The sequence below is a fragment of the Hippoglossus hippoglossus genome, chromosome 13 (genome assembly GCF_009819705.1).
Source record: "Hippoglossus hippoglossus isolate fHipHip1 chromosome 13, fHipHip1.pri, whole genome shotgun sequence".
Classification (NCBI taxonomy): Eukaryota; Metazoa; Chordata; class Actinopteri; order Pleuronectiformes; family Pleuronectidae; genus Hippoglossus; species Hippoglossus hippoglossus.
Window position 1 is genome coordinate 10,530,569 of NC_047163.1, and position 19,604 is coordinate 10,550,172.

Sequence of the window (19,604 nt, forward strand, 5' to 3'; positions counted from 1 at the left end):
GGATGACAAATGGTGCTCATAAGCATCTCATACTGTGACAGCGGTGTGTTTGCTTCAGAGTTGCCGTCTCTTAAGTGATTTATAGCTTTTTTAAAATGATTTTAAAATGACCCTTATTTGTTATAGTCATTACCACAAGCTTTAGGTGCACTGGTCACAGTTTAATATTTTGAATAAAAGAACATTGTGTTTCTAAAATGATCCTAATTCAAAATATAGATGAAGATGATGTTAATGAATTTAATGTATCTTCATAAAATGAATCTACATTTAAGTTAGACAGCCTACACCTGCTAAGGCAGTTTATTGCAGCTACTATTTGTAGTGCTTCACAATATTATTTAGGTCATCAGCAGAAAATGTAATTTTGTATATTTAGTGGACCCATTAAAGAATATGGGAGTAGGCAGATCCCAAATGAACAAGGCAAGGCATTTATTTATAAAGCACATTTCATACACAGAGGCAGATTCAAGGTACTGTAGAGGGACATTGAAAACAACACAGTGACTAAATTAAAAGCAATCAAAAAGGAATTAGTGGTTCTTGGTCAGGTTGGTTCTGCTGAGCTTGGCGGACTCAATCTCCCAAGTGATGGCGATGACGATGCTGGAAGAGATGGGATCAGACTGGGAATTGGCATCATCAGCAGCAGCAGCAACAGAATTGACGTTCCTGTAGGAATCAGGGCAGTAAGCGAGAAAGAAGTTTGTGTTGGCCGAACATGGCGCCATGGCTGGTGAGGATTTGTCGGAGAAAGACTTTGCTGTTATAGTATAGCCAGATCGTATTGTTAAGGTGAGTTCCTGAACCCAGATGCAGACTAAAGCTGCTTTCAGCAAATGTCCGAGTGAGACATCTGCAGTTTCTACGGAGTTTACCCGCAGACTGACTGGAGCAGAGGCTTTGATAGGGCAGGGAGGTAGAGGCAGAGCTGGGTATTTGTAAAGGACTTCATTACGGTGATGGGGTGCAGCTGATGTGGCGCCGCTCTGACTCCAGTGCACCTGCTTCCACTCAGACACGAGGAGAGAGGGGCACAGAGCCACGGGGGGAGTGATGGCCTGAAAAGTGAATGCCTTGTTAAAAGGATACATTTATTGTGCAAGGGTAATGCACCATCTTGTCTTATGATATAAAACAAAAACACAGGATTTATGTATATGCCTCCTGCATGTTCTACTTAGACACCACGCTTGAATGTTCTGGACATTTTCCTATTGTCGTGAACCTTTCTGATGCGAACAATCTCCTTTACCAAGACAAAATTTTAAAACAAACATGTTACATGTGAACACCAAATAAACCAAGTAAAAATACTTCAACAAGAGAATAAGTATGGAGAAGGTACCAGCAAGTAAATATAAAAAGGTACGGAAGCAATTACACTAATACACACAGATCGATGACAGGCACAGTGTAGTACACGATACTTAAATACCAGAGACCGACCAGCTACATACAACCCCACACAAATGCCGGAGCAAACACATTATAAAATCAATAGCCGCACTGTGAGAGTCATGTTTGTGGTGGAGGACAGAGGGCTACAGCCGTCTCTCCACTGTCTGCGTTCCCCCCAGATCACCACTGAAAGCCTAATTAACGGATCCAGTCAGGGTTAGAGGCTGATTACTCCATCACTCCCTCTGCCCCCTTAATCTTCTCCCATCACCATCTCTCCATCACATGTTGTTACCCGTTCCTTCTCTCTGGTCTCAGTTTCTAACCACATCACTCCCATTTCAAACTCTGCCTCTTTCACGATCCCTGCGGCTTCTGACTCGGTCTCAGACTATTTGCTCTCCGTCTTAGAATTTCACTTTTCTCTTTTCTACATTCTCTCACTTGAGACAGATGTAACAGCCTGAAATTCCACACAGATAAAGAGATGCCTCGATATCTATGATGGATACAGACAGTTTGTCAGAGGCGAGAAGCAGCAGAAGAACAGACAGGCAAATGTGAGAGAGATGACTGCTGGCTACAGTATTTCCTCGAGGCTAAAACATCTAATAATGAATGTTTTAAATTTAGTTTCAGAAATTCTATTACATATATTTTGAATCCTCAACTTCTTCTATTCCAATAAAGTAAAATGCAGTATATGTTTTGTATAGCAAAGCTGCAGCGTGACTGCGTGGTGAACTATGACCGGCGACACCCTAATTCAACAACGTTTTGGCTGTCACATCCTCCTGCCAGCTACCCATCTCCCTCTCCTCCTCCTCCTCACCAACAACAACGCCAGCATCTTTTGTTCTTCCCTGTTCATTTTCTTGAAACCCCAAAACCGCGTATCCAACAACCACGATTTCTGTGTCCGTCACATCCTGCAGTGCCCACATTCAGCTTTCGGCAAGCAATTGTCATTCTCCTGCATTCATGCTTGTGTGACCGTGCCCTCACACTGGACTCACACCTGAAACACTGCTTCACTGGGAATGGGCTGACGTCGTGTGTTACCTAATTGGATTGTGGATTCTGTGCGTTAAATAGGGCTCAAACTTTCAAAGCTCAAACATGTGGCAATAGATGAACCAGCCCATTAAATCATGTTTAAACAAACACTCAAGCACTGGCCAATCAAATCACGTTAATGCGAAAGAGGAGGCAGCTGGTGTGTTAATCTGGTTGTATATTTTATTTCCTGTGCACTTCTCTTTAGCAATGCACTAATAGCAGGCAGGGCACATTAGCACAAAACTCGGCTACATTTACGTGCGTCCAAAGCATGAAACTGTTATTGTTGCTAATATGACGATCACGCCATGCAGCAGGAACGCCCACCGTCAGGCGTTAGCACAATTCATATGAGTGAATCCAGTGTAATGAAGCTACGAGGAATTAGCTGCTTTCGTCTGCTTTCATTCATCTCCAGAACACAGACTACTGTTGGCTGTAGCCAATTGCAAAATAAAATTGCAGCATCTCGCTCAACTTCACCCATATATATTATACTCAGTATTTCCATCACATGCCTGCTGGTCATTTACAATATATGATGGCTGCTTCTTGTTGTTGATGTCTGTCTTTATTTTCTACATGGTGCCCTGATTGTTAAAGGTTCCCCTTGATGTAATAAATATCTGTACAGGGTTTCATTGATTGATGCACCTGCAGCTCAGTCACAGATGATTTAGCCACTTTGATGATGCATTTGTGGTCCCATGTTGCTTTGACGACCCACATATCAAAGTGCGGATCGTCAGACCTCTTTTAATAACTCGCAAATGAAATTCAACCTCACCCCACCAACCTCTTTGTTCCATTTGTGACTTAAATACTTCAAAGTTAAAGACTCGGTGTACATCAATTGGTATACACAGGTTTTATATACACAGGGAATAGTTGATAAATATAAGTGATATAGCAGTGACATAGGAGTTTAAATAGACATTGATTAATATGGATTATAATAAAAAACGTTTACCTCAGCCCTCTTCTTTGAATTATCCTGCTTTTTACTTCTAAACCACTCGCTGTGGGAGATGAACTAAGCAGGCTTCTTAAAAAGGCATTACAGAGGCCACTTTACTCACTGAGAACGATGTCACATAGTAAAGTCAGACCAGCTCCATATGGCTGATGATTCACAGCAGGTCTCCATCTCTCTAGGGAGGAGAAGTCAACTGCCACTACACTGAAATTGGGGCCCCCCCTCTGAGAGCTATGACGATGTTCAGTTTGTGTTCCAAGCGCAAGTGCACAGCATGTACAGGAAAACTCAGTCCTGAATAAATGCATATAGATACAGTCATGCATGCATATAGAACAGAGGGTGGGGAACCTTTTTTTCCTATGAAGGGCCATTTTAATGTATATAATAAATCCTTTGCAGGCAGAACTAAATCACTTAACACGTATCAAACTAGCCTCTCTAATGCAATGTCTAGAACTACTTCTATTTTACAAGATGTCTGAGGTCAGATGGTAGTGATGAGGATGCTACTCACAGCTGGTTTCAGCCATATCAACTTCCTCAAACAAGTCCTCATCTTTGGTTCTGCTATGCATGGCTTCTAAAGACACTTGACATGTAAGCACTTTCATCGCAAAAAAAAAAAATGCTGTCATTAATCTTGAGTGTCTATCACGCACAAGAGGCGAGACTGGAGAGCTATGAATGTACATTGTTGTGTCGTTGAATCAATAAAGTGCTTTTGAAATGAAATAAAACACATAATGATCCATGCCACACCAGCAACAACATCAGCAGCTATAAAGCATACCAATGCTCCCCTGGGAAAAGAAAAGGCATGAGAGTGATTGCAGCTCGCTCTCTGAAAAATGAACATGATTAGACAATGTCAGAAAAGGACTGACCCCTAGGCAGAATGTAGTGTGCAAACGACCTCAACTTTAATTTTAGATGACAAGATAATAAACAGCTATAAACCTGTTAGTGTGTGAATGGAAGGAATAGTGACTGACAGAAGGAGGAAGGAAAGATCAGGACTGAGATTAACAAACCTGTTCAAAGAATTCGTCCATAAAGCCTTTCTCCATTCCCACGGCGACTTCATCCTCTTCCTCTGTCGTCTCCTTCCCCTAGAAAAACACATAACATGTGGAGTTAAATAAAATGGACAAAAGTAAAATAATGAATTAATTCAAGACATTTGCATTACATTAACATTGGCCATGACTGAATTGCGTCAAACCATTATGTAAAAACAAAAAACCCAACCCGCTGTTTCGGCTGGGGCAGTGTGTTAGAGCTTATGTCACAAAACCCCTTTTTCATTTCACAAAACCACATGTTAATCATGAAATCATTGTTATTGAGACATAATATTAAACTTCAGCCTTGAGGGGTCTCTCAATCAAAATAATAACAAAAGACCTAGTTTGATTGATGTCTTGAAGCTGAGTGGGATCATGGGAGTTATTGTCTTCACAACCATTGCCGATGAAAATCTACCTGACGTAACTCAGGTGCAATTCAGCTTCACGGATGAGGTTATGTATTCAAGTATTGTTCATGTTACACAACAAACAGCAATGAATAATCATGATCCGTTACGAGTGACCAATACAAACAGTGAAAGGAAAAGAAACTGCCAACTGGCTAGCAGTTCACCATACATCGTTTGCCCAGGAAGTTAAAGCAGAGATGGGCAAAGCCATGAGGAAAGCGGACATGACGCAAAACAACCAAAATTAAACATCCTGTTTCCTTGAATTAAAGGGGTAGTTCACCCAAAAATAAAAAATTCACTCATTATCTACTCACCCCTATGCCGATGGAGGCGGGGGTGAAGTGTTTGAGTCCACAAAACACTTCTAGAGTTTCAGGGGTATACAGTGTAGCAGCCGAATCCAATACAACTGAAGATATTAGGGACTAATCCTCAGACGTGAAAAAAACATCTGAAAAAACACATAACATGTCTCCATTCTGCTCCTGTGGTGTCATCAAAGTGTCCGCAAGCCCCGACATTCATATTCGACTCGAAAGGGCGTGATTTACACAAAGCCTAAATGTCCAATGATATCTTCCGACAAGGTGGATTCAGGGACCGTCGGAAATGCTAACGTCTGCTAGCTTAGCCTCTTCTGGTGGACTTTTAGGCTTAAAACAGTGTAAATGACCTCGTTTCGAGTCGAATATGAATGTCGGGTTTACGGACACTTGGATGACACCACACAAGCAGTATGGAGACATGTAAAGTTTTTTTCCTGTTGATTTTTTTACGTCTGAAGATTAGTCCCTAAAATCTTCAGTTGTATTGGATGATGCAAGTGTCACCAAACCATAAATCAACAAACTATATAACATAGGTCTAATCTAGACATTTAAATAAAGAATTGTAAAATAATGAGAATTTTGTCAAACATTATACCTACTTTATAGTTCTACTGTTTCATCTTATAAAGTTAAAACTTCTCAAAGTTTTAGGCATCAAGCCAATGATTCATTCTGAAGTACATGTTCTCGTTGCTAATCACATATCAGTCATTGCACTACATTAGCAGGGATCTCATGTGGCCTCATCTCATTCATCTAGCCCCTGTCAAACTAATTCAATTCCCCATTAGCAGCCCATGAGCTCCATTTGCTCATCAGTGCTGCAGCGAGGGAGTAAAGTTTTCATCCTCTCCTGTCCCAAAAGCAGGGAAAGACTTTTATGTATGACATAATAACAAGCTTTGTGTGTTATAAGTACGATTTAGGATTTAAGATTAAGAATCTCTTTTTCAAGGGAGACCTGGCCAAGATAGGCAGCAGCACAGATAAAAACATATAGCACAGATAAAAAAAAACTTGCATAACACACAACCTGATAAGTTAAAAACAGCAACATCTCATAGAATCTGCCTCCAGTTCTTTAATTCCGGTTTTAAGGCGTAAAGTAAGATCAATATGGTGAGCTTCAAGTCCTTCTGCAATATATTCCACGTCGCAGGTGCAGAATAAGCAAAGGCCCTTTTCCCAATTTCTGTTCAGACATTTAGAACTGAGAGTAAATAGGATGTTCTGAGAATGCAGAGAGTAATGCCCATTGCCCAATACATGTTTGCTTAATGCAGACACAGGTAATTAGGGAGCAGGCCCAGAATCGATCCATGTCATTATTGGATCACAGGAATATCGTTGGGTTTTGATTTTGGTGTAGGGACCAATGTCTTGGAGTCTGATGCAGATTCTGATATTAGGGGGTAAAACATTTCATATTGATATCATATGCAGTCTTTATGATATATATACAAATATTACTTGGCAATAATTCCCAATATGTCATTATCAACCCCTTATGACAATAAATGTAAATGAGGCTTGATATTTTACAGTTTAATCATAGACTTTATTATAAATTACTGTAAATAAGAGTTAAATATAAACAAATGTTCTGCATTGTTTAATAAAAGGTTTCATAATGGCACATATCAACAAACATGAATGTAGATACCAATATGTCTGTGAAAGACTCATATCAGCCAACCAATATAACGGGCCACCTCTGAAAACTACATCTTCCCAATACTAAAGACAACATATTAACACAGAAGAGAGAAGCAATAATAATAAATAGAATTAACAATTAAATGAATGATGGCTGAAAACCATTTAGCTGCTCCAGTTTCAGGCTCTAGTGCTGTGCATGCTGGCTCACTGTCACACTGTCATGTCTTACTGGGACACTAATGTTATTAGTGACAGCAGCGCTTCTCCAACTACAAGTGGAAATGTCTGCTGTGTGAAACATCCACTGACAAGACACATTAACCAGTCAACCCACGTAATCCTTCTTTAAGAGATAGAAGAAAAGGGGCCTGAAATTCATCCCATGTTCTCGGATGTTTCAATTTATTTTCCCAAATGTGAAATGCCAATTTATGTACCACCAAAGCTGTTTATATATGTAAGGGAAGAGACAGCTTCTTCTGAATGTCCAAAAAAGAACCATGTCTTTGAGGAGTCGTAGGTTTTTTGCATGCATTGAAAATCTACAATTAGACAGTCCCAGAATAATATTCCTTTTAAGATTTTGCATGGCCATAAAATGAATTTACCAAATTTAACCGATAACATTAAACTACATTTGTGTCTGCTATTTTATCAAAAAATGATGGATACAAGACAATTCTTGCATGTTCAATGTTTTCTCAAACACAAAATCAATTCTGTGGAGCTGTAGCAGGTGATGTGTCGGCACAGAGGCAGAGGCAGGGAGAAGATGTGGAGGAAATGGGCAGAAGAACAGTCGAAGAGAAACCAGTTCTTGAGATGAATGTCGGAGAAGACAGACTTCAGCAGGAGATGGTGCGGCAACTGGCACAAATTTAAGTGAGAAGAATAGAGAGCCACTGTGATCCTGCTAATATCTAAATCCACAAAAACTGGATTGTGTTTTGCTCTCTTCATCAGACAACCTTAAAAATATTCTGTACAAAACAATTAAGTGTTTAACTGTGACAGTTGGGCATATAAATGAGATACACAATATGTTGTTTACTTGGTGTCTCATTTAGGAACAAAACTGCTATTAATAAATACATTTTTGGTGTTGGTGTGGAAACGAGGTGCATTTGAGGAACTGCCGACTATTAGAAGCAGAGAGAAAAGAGGCGGCAGCAGCAGCAGCAGCAGGAGGTGGTGGAGGAGGAGGACAAGCGGGGAATCAGAATAAGCTCCCAGATCACCCGTAGTGTTTCAGACTCCATGGAGAGATGCTGCATCCCCTGCAGTGAGAGGAGGGCTTTGGTCTGGTTTTACTTTGAGTGGTCAGGAGGAGAGAAGACTGAGCGCTGCACCTCAAACCTCCAACTCCCACACAGATCTAAAGCTCCTGCTGAGCCACAAGGGGGCTGAGAGAGGCCTTTATCGCTGCAGTCTTGACTCAGCCTACAGTCTTGGACTCCACACACAGCACATGCTCTGAGCTAGACACACAAACATACATGCACACAGTGATAATATATAACACATGGTCAACACACAGCGAGAACAAGCCGTATACAAGCTGGCCCCCATTACGGCCACAACCCTCCGATGCACTCAGCCCCTGGGGCTCACACTCGGGTTAAAACACCCCGGCAGGAGTAGTGGCCTGATTATGCCGTTTATTAGATTATAGAGTTGTTCTAGGCACTGTGCCAGCAGGGAGTCGCTCCATGAAGACAAAAGGCATTGTCTGCACATCCAGTGTAAACAGGAGGAGGAGGAAATATTGTCCAGGACAGAGGGAGCGAGAGATAAACCAGACTTTTAGTTGCGCTGGCTCATGTCAGCATGGGAAGACGAGGAGGAGAAGCAGGGCAGCACAACAGTTACTGAAAGCTGTGGCAGTGTATGTGCAATAAGAGGATGCAGACTGTGCCGATGTATAAAGAGTCAGGTTAGGGAACAGTCACATATGGCAGGTCAATGTTCACCAAAGTCTAACTCCACATGAAGCCACGCCGCAGATTTGCATCAGGAATCAAATGTTTTATTAGCGCCTCGCTCGAACAGATAGGAGGTGAACAGGAGGCGTTGATTTGCCTCTGATACACTTAGGTCAAGTCTTTACTTGACATTTTAATTAGAGTTTGTCACATATTACATCTTTAAATGGAAAGGGAAGGAAGACAGTTGCAAGTACCATGCATTCAGACGCTGTTACCTGAGAATACTGGAGAGAAGAGCAGTGACGGTTCAAGTAGAGATGGAAACCCATGTGGGCAGGACTTTATTGTCCTTTTGTGTTTCCATATTAAAGCAGACCTGTTTCCCTGCATCTTTGTACTACAGCCAATTCAAGCAGCTTCCTGCAGTCTCATTAGAAATGACTCAGAAATTTGTGTCAGCTGCTCTGAGGAATATAGAGAGCATAACCAGATTTATTATCATAATACAGCCACACAACATTCATTATGGATGTGTACACACACACACACACACACACACACACACACACACACACACACACACACACACACACACACACACACACACACACACACACACACACACACACACACACACACACACACACACACAAGATTTATTCATGTTTCCTTTTGCAGACAAATACAAAGATATAAACAACAAAGACTGACTTATGCTCCAATTGCAAAGCTGCTCATATGGTAAATTAATCTGCTAATATAGAAGAGACGTAAAGAGAACACATACACACACATACTCCAGGAAGCTGGGTATGTGTGTGGAGTATGTGGAGTATACTACTGTCAATTCCAGGTTCTGCCTGATAAATTGTGTTCATGTCAACATCAAAAGTCATAATTACAACTTAGAAAACCTCTGAACTCTCTGATACATTTCCCTTAATAATACAGAGGTAGAGAGAGATATAAAGCTACAGTATACTGTCAGCGCAAATGGTCTTCATGTATTCAATTATAAAGGTTAATGGAACTTTACCATCTCTCAACATCCATTGTGTACAATCTGAATCTAATTTAAAATTAGAAAACACAGTTTCTCACCTACCTCTAGCACAGGGGTCACTAATAGGTCGACCGCAGTCCGGACCAATAACTGATAAATCATTGAGAATTGCCAAATTTTGACAGTGTGTCTGTCGTCACCCGCACAGCTTCTCGAGACAATACAGCACTGGTTTAGCCGCCCAGGAAACTCACAGACCAATTGCATTCATTGTAAATCATCTCATGTGATGCCACTCAGCCAATCAAATCTCAGAATTCTTATGAGCATTTTGATAATGTGTGTAAAAGAAAGGGAGACAGTGCCAACAGAGTTTTTTTTTTTTTTAAATCAAGACTAAACAGATTCTTGTTCATTCTTCCAACAAGCAGTCCAAAAACAGTTTGTGTCATTTGTTCAAAGACTGTGGTGATTGTTAAAAGCAGCAATGTGGAACAACACTGCACCACTTCATCCTAGATTTAAAATCCTGGCAGGACAAGCTAGCGCTCACTTCTGTCACTGAACAATATAAGTGGGGGTGGGATTCAAGAGAAAAAGAAAAGCAGGTGTTAAAGCTGCTCAGTTGTTCAGGTGTGTTGAAATTGTTAGAAAAGGGTTGAGTTAACAAAAAGAAGAAAAAGGGGAAACTTAATTTAGACTTGTCAAAATGCTCTCTATCTGGAACTCAGAATTTTTTATATCCCTGCTCTAGAAAAATAAACTCCAATGCCACCCAAATAACATGGATGGAAAATTAGATTCTGTGGTGCTAATAGAATTGAAACATTAGATTCAAAAGATTTAAACAACTTTTTTTCCAGAATAATAGTCTTGGATACTCGATACTCTTGGATACTCGAAGAGTATTCAGATTTCACGGGGAACGGTTTTCATAAATAATATAAACGGCAGAAAAGTCTTGATCCAGTATGAGTGACACATGCCATGTAATTCTTCAATATAGTTAGAGGGACAAACACATTTCCATTCAGCTCCAGTGTATTTGTAGAATTTGTGCATTTCACCACATCTGGCCAAATGAGATCTCAACTAGTATGCGAGAATCCCCTACATCAGTTTTAGTCTCCAGGGTTTGACAATGTATCTCAAATGAAAACCAAGTCATTCCTGTTTATAAATGTCGTCATTCTCACTGTCCAAAGCTCAAACTGGTCCTCACAAAGAGACACAAAGACAACACACATGCACACAACCCCACTTATAAAAATAGGCATGGCTGTGTCTTCACCTGCTCCCATTCTAAAGCCCCCAGGACATTCACCACCTACACGCCAAGAGATCTACAGTCTATGCGGGAAAACAGCCGACAGCAAATCACACAGAAAATCTCCAGCGTTAGGCCTCGTGGCCAGACTTCTTATGAATGCAGGGGTTTAACTGAAAATACAATAGATCAGCACAACAATCAATACAAGGGTCCAGAGTGTGAATTATAATATTTCCGTAACTCCTGAATGATTGTGTAACTTCGTATGCAGCCAGGATTTAATTTTCCATCATATTGTGGTTGTGAGAAAAAGGCAAAGCAAAGCCACAAAACAACACACCAGCCTCACTGACTGATTGCCCCTCAGGCCACCTCACTGAATAACTGTCGGAGTGAAAGAGCGACTGATGGCAGAGCAGGAGTCAGTGTGGTGCTATCGAGACAGAACTATTACACAACCAGCGAGAAGTGTGGGTGACGAGAGGACAAAGGAAGTGATAAGATTGAGCCAAAAGGAAACAAGGCAAATGCAAAACTCGTGGGGTTCCTTTGGCATTACTGTTCTCGCTCAGCAACAAGAGCAACCTTCAAAGAAAATCAACAAGTCTCCATCTTTGATTCAGAGCATTAGCATGAATTTCAGCCAATGCTTTTCAGCTGGAATAAAATGTATTGTGCACTAGCTGATCAATGCTCCCCTGCTGATAACTGGCTCTTTAAAATACAGATCAATACTCTTATTACTCTGAAATATGTTCTATATGTGCTGTATTACCTTCCAGACGCGCTTCCCTGCTGTCTGTACACATGTTCACATTCATGCTCTGAAGTACAGCACATCTAACAGTGGGAGCGATGACAGGGGAGAGAATAAATTCTGTTTGCCCAATAGATTTGTGTTGGAATTACATAAATTCAGATCTAAATGCAATGTCTACTGTTCAGCACACTATTCCCAGTCCAAACCTGGACTCAGGTGCTGTCCTATCTGGGCCCAGACATATAAATAGAGCATTGCTTTTTTTTAACCGGCGCAATTTTCTTGCCTTTACTGTATTGGTTTAGCTGCCCAGGAAACTCAGACCAATTTTAGGCTTTATCTCATGTGATGCCACTCAGACAATCAAATCTGTGAATTCCAAGGAGCATTACTACTGAAGTTGGTGTGATGAGAGACGGGGATGAAAAGACAGTCTTCAAATATTGTATTATACTTTCTTTGTTTGACAGTCAGTTGTGGATTACACACACACATCAATGCATCTAATATTTCAATATATAGCCTATTGCACTGAATCATTTACTCTTTTACATAGACATTATGTTCCCGACAGCTCCATGAAAAAAAACCCAACTATGAATTTCAATAGAATACCTCTGCTTTACACTATTCACAGAAAGTTGGTAAAAATGACCATGAAGGGATAAATGGAGTACGCAGATAAGACTGAATCGGCTATAAAGGATGTTATACACAAACTGTATAGGATGACTGACTGGCTGGCTGACTGATTGCCAGTCCCATTTTCCTGCAAATAATTTCCCGCCAAGACCTGAAATGTGGAAATAAATTTCCACAAATTTAGAGATCTATTAAAAACGACATGATAAGACACCTAAATAGCTGCTAAAATGTCAGACACATGATTCAAACAGGTCTGGTGTTGTGCTCATTAACTGCGGTTTCTATGATGGGAAAAATAAAAAAAAATAAAGCTGATGCTGTTGTACAGGGTTGATTTAAGTCAATTCAAAGAAATTTCTACTCTTAAATTGGTTGCTAAAATGTCCTATTGCCTAAAAATGACACTGGCGGAATGGATACATCATCACAGCTGTCCTAAACAGGAAACAGCAAACATGAGCAGAAATGTCAGACTGAAAAACGGAACTTAATCTGATCATCAGGCTCAGAATTTCCCCGAAATGTTTTATCTGGATTTAAATCGCAGAGAAATTTAATAAATCGATCCCCACTCTTTAAAGAGCATGTTAAAATTCTTTGCTACAGTTGTTATATTCTGTCTCTCCATGAATTGGTGCATCTCGATTGGATTTAATTAGGCCCTTCGATAGGCTGCTCCTTGTAGTTGTACTTGTTAAAATGTCTGTGAGACATTTCATATGTTGATTTTGTTTAAAAATAGAAAGTACCCAGGTTTCTCAGGCTCAGCTGCTTTCCATTCCAGTGAAAACGCAGGTCTGGCCGAGGTTAACAAGGTGGTTTTATCAGCCCTGCCCACGGAGCACAGGGTCCATCAGATACACAAAGAAGAAGAATGTGGGTGGGAGACGAGATGAAGCACTGCCACCACACCGAGTCAAACTGTGTGCATGCGCAACAATTTCCTTTCCCTAACAATCCTCCTTAATGTCCTCCCCCTTTAATCATCCTCCCTTTTCTTTCTCATTCTCCCTGTCCGTCATTGTCTCACCTCCTTCTCTCTCGCTTGCCTTCCTCCGTACTTCTGCTTCGCTGCTGAATTCTTATAGCACATAAGGCCCACACAACATGGACTCGGTTACCTTTGTCTCGCTCTCCGTGGTCACGTTTTCAGTTTGAGTTCATCTTTTCTTCCTCGCCATCTCACTATCCTTCCTCAAGACCACAGCGTCGGTATTCATTTACCAAAACTTGCACTTTAGATGTTTTTATATTTTGTTTGTCATTAGAAAAACATCAAATTCTGCTACATGTGTATTCAAATATTTAGAATGACAACTTGATCTCCTCCCATTTCCCCTGCTATGTCTTTCATCCCTCTCAGCCCTTTGGCCTCCTCACATCTTTCTGACCTTTAACAGTTTAATCATCAAAGTGATGCCATTTAAATACGATTAAATAAGAATTTACCAAACGCCTATCTATTAAAGGTTAAATAATTACTTACAATGGGATAATAACACATTTTTTCCACAAAATCAATAATAATCAATTTCCGGCCAGAATCCAAATGTCTGCAGCTGCCAGCTCTCACAGAGATAACTCTGTCGGCTGCGGGGACTTCGACGATGAGAAGACTGACCTTTCAGACTTAGTTAGTGGATGCTTACTTCCATTTTGGCTTGTTAGCACATAATTGGCCGATGGGTAGGATTTTATTAATTACATGCTGCTGCGGATGTTCATACACAAACTTGCTTGCCCTGGGGATGTGTGCAGGCAGCTGCAGGTGGTCGACCAGTGTTGAGCGTTGCAGGAGTAGGTGAGAAAATGTCATAAAGCTTCAATTGAACTTTAATGACGGATCACAGGCTGGGAAAAGAGATTTGCCATCACTGCTATAGGCTGTGGTTTTGCCCATCCCCAGTCTCTTCGCCATCTTCCCCCTGTGGAATATTTTCAGAGCGCTTCACTCTGTAACTCGCTGACCATGAAGGATTATGACAGCACCAATGTGCCACTAACACAATTACATTGCAGATATGGGGGGTGTGACAGGGAGTGAGAGAGATGTCAAGGAACGATAGGAAGTGTAGAAAAAGAAGCATAGCATTAGAGAAGAAAGAGCAAATGGACGGGAAGTGCAGAGAAAAGCCAAGAGAAATATCAGAAAACTAATTTGGAAAGAGGCAGAGATAGAATATTTTCAAATACATAAACATGTCAAACTAAAGACTTTTATTATTGAATTCTTTTTTTTTGTTCATTAGAGATGCTCCGATACCAGTATTGGAAATGCCTCCAGTACTGCAGAAAATTCCAGGCGAGTACAAAATTCAATGTACTGATCTGATACCACATCTTTAAAGTATATTAGATAAAACAGCAATTTTCTTTTCCTGGATATCACTTATTCTTCGCCACTGCAAAACAGCAGATGCACTATACTGCCATTGGCAAGTATTGTCTTTAGAGCAGTGAGGAAGCAGTGATTTCCGGTAATATAGCGTTAGCCAATCTAGCTAAAATGTCATAATGTCAATATTTAACACTGTGTAAAGTCCCAGATGTGAAACGGCAACATGTACATGTACCGACTTCAATTTAGAGCAGTGGCACTAGATGCCAATTGCAAGACCAGCAATAAGCCACACAACAATGACAGCAATCATCACTTCTATGCAGGATTTGTAGCATACAGCTGTTAAAATCATGGTTATATTAATATCTGTATATATACAAGTTATTATATATGCTTATATGTAAGCATTGGTATTGGATCGATACCCTCTATCAGACAAACACATAAGTCCAGGTATAAGAATCTGTATCAGGAAGGGAAAAATGTCGGAACATCTCTATCTAAAATGTCAGAAAATAGTAAAAAAGTTGGCAGTACAATTTCCTACAGCTCGTCATATTGTTTTGTTTGACCATCAGAACTTTGAGGTTTTCAGTTTTCTATCACATATGACAAAGAAAAGCAGAAAATGAAACTGGGAATGTTTTTGCTTGAAAAATACCTTAAGCAATTACCAAAGTTTCTACAAGTTAATGTTCGTCAGTTGACAAATCAACTCAGTGTTTCTTCTTTTGCAGTGGTTGCCATGGCAAAATCTTTTCAGAGAAACTGTTAAACGGAGACAGTCTTCCCAACAAGAACAACAGCATCAGTCATGTCAGCAAATGGCTGCAGGACAGATCAGAAAATGTTAATATATACACGTCAGTCTGGGGACAACTGATGGCAAATTATGTCTTTTGTTGTTTAATTTGGACGGCTTGTTAAGTCATAAGTGCTTCTTTAACCTCAAGATGGAAAGATTTACATTAGTACTCTAAAATATTACCACCAAAGAAAGACAGACAGAGCTGCTTAGGCCCTAATGAGGTCAATGACAGTTCATTTGGTTGCAAATTATGTTTAAAGGTCCTAATCTCCCACAGGAATCTGTGATAGAAGGCATTGCCTTTGCTGCTACAGATCCACTCCGCTGCCATCAATTAAGAGATGATGTGAGAGGGAAGGTCGGCACATTATAAATTCAATTTTAGCATCTGCAACAAAAATGACCTGAAGCTAATTCTCCCACAACAGATGGGGAGGTTTGATTACAGAACAGTCATTATTTATTTTTAGGATCTCCATAAGCTTTGGGAGCTGCTGTTGTTTATGAGAAGTAAACAAGATTTTACCCGCATCACAACAACCAATCTGTCATACAGCAGAATTAAAATGAATGAGACTCACAATAATATGTTGAAGATCTCTAATGTAGGAATTATCTAAGATAGAAAACTCAAAAACAACAATGAATATAAGAGCGTATTACTTCTGCCAAGGAGGTTATGTTTTGGCACCTGTCCGTTTGTTTGTGGGTTGGATTGTATGTTTGATTGTTTGTAAGCAAGTATTCGCAAAGACTTGAGGACACATTACCACGATGGATGTGGAGATGAAACATTTGAACTCAAGTACTCCTGTACTGGCACTGCTCACACGAGTACTGCAAGTAAGCACAAATGAACCTGCAGCCAAATTCCTGCAAATAACGCAACGCCAAAATTTCACTTTTTGCATTTGGTGTGAAAGCAGAATGAGGATTTTTTTTGTGAAGAACATTGCTAGATTCAGCATAGGGGACTGACATCTCTAAATGAGTGCAATTTGATTTCAATTTTAGGGGAATGTTGGGCCCTGGCGGAGGTATGAACTCTTCTGAGTGTCATCCTAGTTGCATGCTTTGATTGTTATGGATGAGGATGTTGTGTTCAATTCACACATTTCAAAAATAACAACAAGCAGCCAACAGATATTGGATATCATTACAACTGTCACCTCATTTGCTGAGACAGACAAGTCCCTGGTGAAAAGCCAGATCGGTCACACTCATTTCATGGTTTATTTATGCAATTATGCAGCCTCTATGTGTTGATGCATAATGTCTTTATCTGTATGTAAATGTGCACCTTTCTCATGGTGACGATACAGGACGATGACAATGCATTTTACTGCTACTTTATACCTCCATATAGATAGGATAAGGCTCATCTGTGGGTCAGGATCAGTGAGTAGCCATTTTTTTCCCCACAACAGATCCCTGAGCTTACAGAGGCCTTTGAACAAGGACAAATAAAACCTCTGACCCTGTAGGATCAGTGTTCTGTTCAATAGCAAGCAAAGTGGCTCTTTGTCCTCGCTACTGTTTGTGTCACTGAGGAAATGTCAATAGCCAAGATCAGGTTAAGGACAGAAGAATAAGAGGTAAAGAAATTGCGCAATAAAGAGGAGATGGATGTGAAAGAGGAGGGGTAATGAAAAGATGAATGGAGAACTAAAAGAGCCAAAGACCCACACATGGCCTCTGAGTGTGCCACATCCCTCCTATTAGTTAATGTGTCACTCTAATGCCAAGTTGGTAGTGACACAGGTTAGTGCGCACGCACACACACACTGAACCAATACTGACACTGACCAACAAAGCTGCACAGAGAAAACAGGAGGAAGAGAGGAGCGGAAAAAGTGTAGGGGAGGACAGGAACCCATCTGATAAATCACTGATAGGAAAAGAGCAAAGAGCAATATGGAGGAACTCACCACTACAGAGCCGATCATAGAAAAAAATAAGTATTTATTAAAGAGACAGAGATGAGAAAAGAGGCAAATATAGTCAATCAAATAGAGAGATTAAAGTAAAATAAAAACAGCTGATAAACCGTCGAGGAGATATTAAAGAGAGACGACCTGTTACAGGTGAAGCGTTCATAACACCTGCCAAAAATAAGTAACTGCAGCAAAACGATAAACAATCACGTCTGATTGGTAACAGTCCTTGTGGGTGTGTGAAATCTGTAAAAACCACAGCAGCGTGTTTCCCCCTCAGGTTTCAGAGCTCAAGACGGCTGACAAAAGCATCATATCTGCCGCCATCTGTCACTAAATCACATCTGGGCCGACTGGGAGTGATGGGACGAGGGGAGGGGAGGCGAGAGGCCGTACGCCCGTTTTAGTTATTGAGACTGGCAGCTTCAGGCAGCAGGCTAATGAGCTGTTGGGAGAACAGAGTCATGGGCAGGTGTTGAGCTCATAAAGTGGGTTTATGTGCATATGGGCAACGCTGGAGCAGAACCTGCGCCCTCGCACAAATATGAGCAAAACTCAATTTCCTGCCAAAACGACACATGAGCACATGGGTGAGTAAACCTGCAGTGTGACTCTACCAAAACACATGAAAAGACACAGCAGCAGTGAAATCTGCAGGAGCTCAGTTCTCTTCACTTTTGCTGCACCCATGTTTGGTTTGTACATTTGAAAATGCAGGCTTATGCCATATCTAATATTTAATTTGACCTGCCTTCATATAAAATAAATATGAAAAGTCTGATCCCAAACCACATTATCTGCCTGTTATAAAAAGTCTGGAATCCAGCATATTGAGAATTGGAGTCCATTTATAGAGCTGCTTTCCGACATGCACCCTACTCCTGATGTACCCAAAGGGGACCGTAAATGACAGTTGTTACCGACAATCGCTGGAGTCTTTCCTGCCAGACCCCCAGTCAAAACTCCAGATAATGTCAGAGTGAGCTCATGTGAGAATACAGTATATTATCTGGAGGATTCAGTGAGTGAGTAGAAGTGTTGATTATACTGGAAAACAAAAAGAATACAAATATCTCAGGATGAAAAAGAGGTGCCATACATGTAGAAGACGCCTAAGTAGATGTCAACTTGGAAAGACAACGAGATTCGGGAACTTTGGGTGACAAGGGCCGATGTGCTATAAACAAAAACATGTGATTTGTGCAGTGAGAATTACACATCACGTCCCGCCTGCTGAATGCTCTGCCCTGGTACCTCCTCTCATCTGAGATTTTCCTGACGTTGTGAATGTGTCTGAACTACTGCATTATCTAAATGTGAAAGGCAAACTCTAAAGAAAGTCCTGACCCAATTGTCTGAACATTTTCTGGAGTTCATGTCTAAAATGGTTTAAGTGAAATCTCCTATTATGTTTCCAGCTCTTCGCTGATTTGCAACCCAAATGTGACCATCAACAGTGAGCTGGGAGACACAGAATACATCCTGCAGGGATAGCTTTACTTTGAAAGTAGACACGAGTCTTTACGAAGCAACACAACAAAGTCCATCATCCGGTTTATTTCCATTCACTAATGTGCTGCAGGTGTGGTGGCTAGAGAGAGAGCTCAGTTGTCTGTTTCCACTGCCACAACCTCTAGTGCCTCCCGAGGGTATTCAACATATTCCTCAGGCTGAGACCCACGTAGGGCCACATGAATGCAGATTGAGCCACCAGCACGCTAACCTGCACATTCTCCTTACCTCTGCCACTCGCATCTTTGAACTGCTTTTTAGTTTTGCCACTCACAACGGACCACTCTCCTCCTCATGGGAGACCCTACCAAGAGCTGTTTCCCTGGCAACATACCCAGCTCCCCACCACGATAAGGACACACCTCCTGGAGAGGGACAAACCTCATATGTTCTCAAAACTAAGAAAACTATAACATAATGAAGCACCAACTCAGCAACTGCACAGACCTGCCAAAAGAAATTTATTCAAAATGTATAATGACAATATTTCCATAAC

The 19,604-nt window shown here is 40.8% G+C and overlaps 1 protein-coding gene across 6 annotated transcripts in view; it reads right to left on the bottom strand.

Annotated features, from left to right (window-relative positions):
* The window catches only part of stx1a (syntaxin 1A (brain)), a 57,504-nt gene that overhangs the window by 35,674 nt on the left and 2,226 nt on the right, over positions 1–19,604 (bottom strand). For all 6 annotated transcript variants that reach the window (XM_034604373.1, XM_034604379.1, XM_034604375.1 and 3 more), the window contains exon 2: positions 4,474–4,551. In XM_034604373.1, the coding sequence (XP_034460264.1) occupies positions 4,474–4,551 (78 nt within the window). The remainder of the gene's footprint in view (positions 1–4,473; positions 4,552–19,604) is intronic.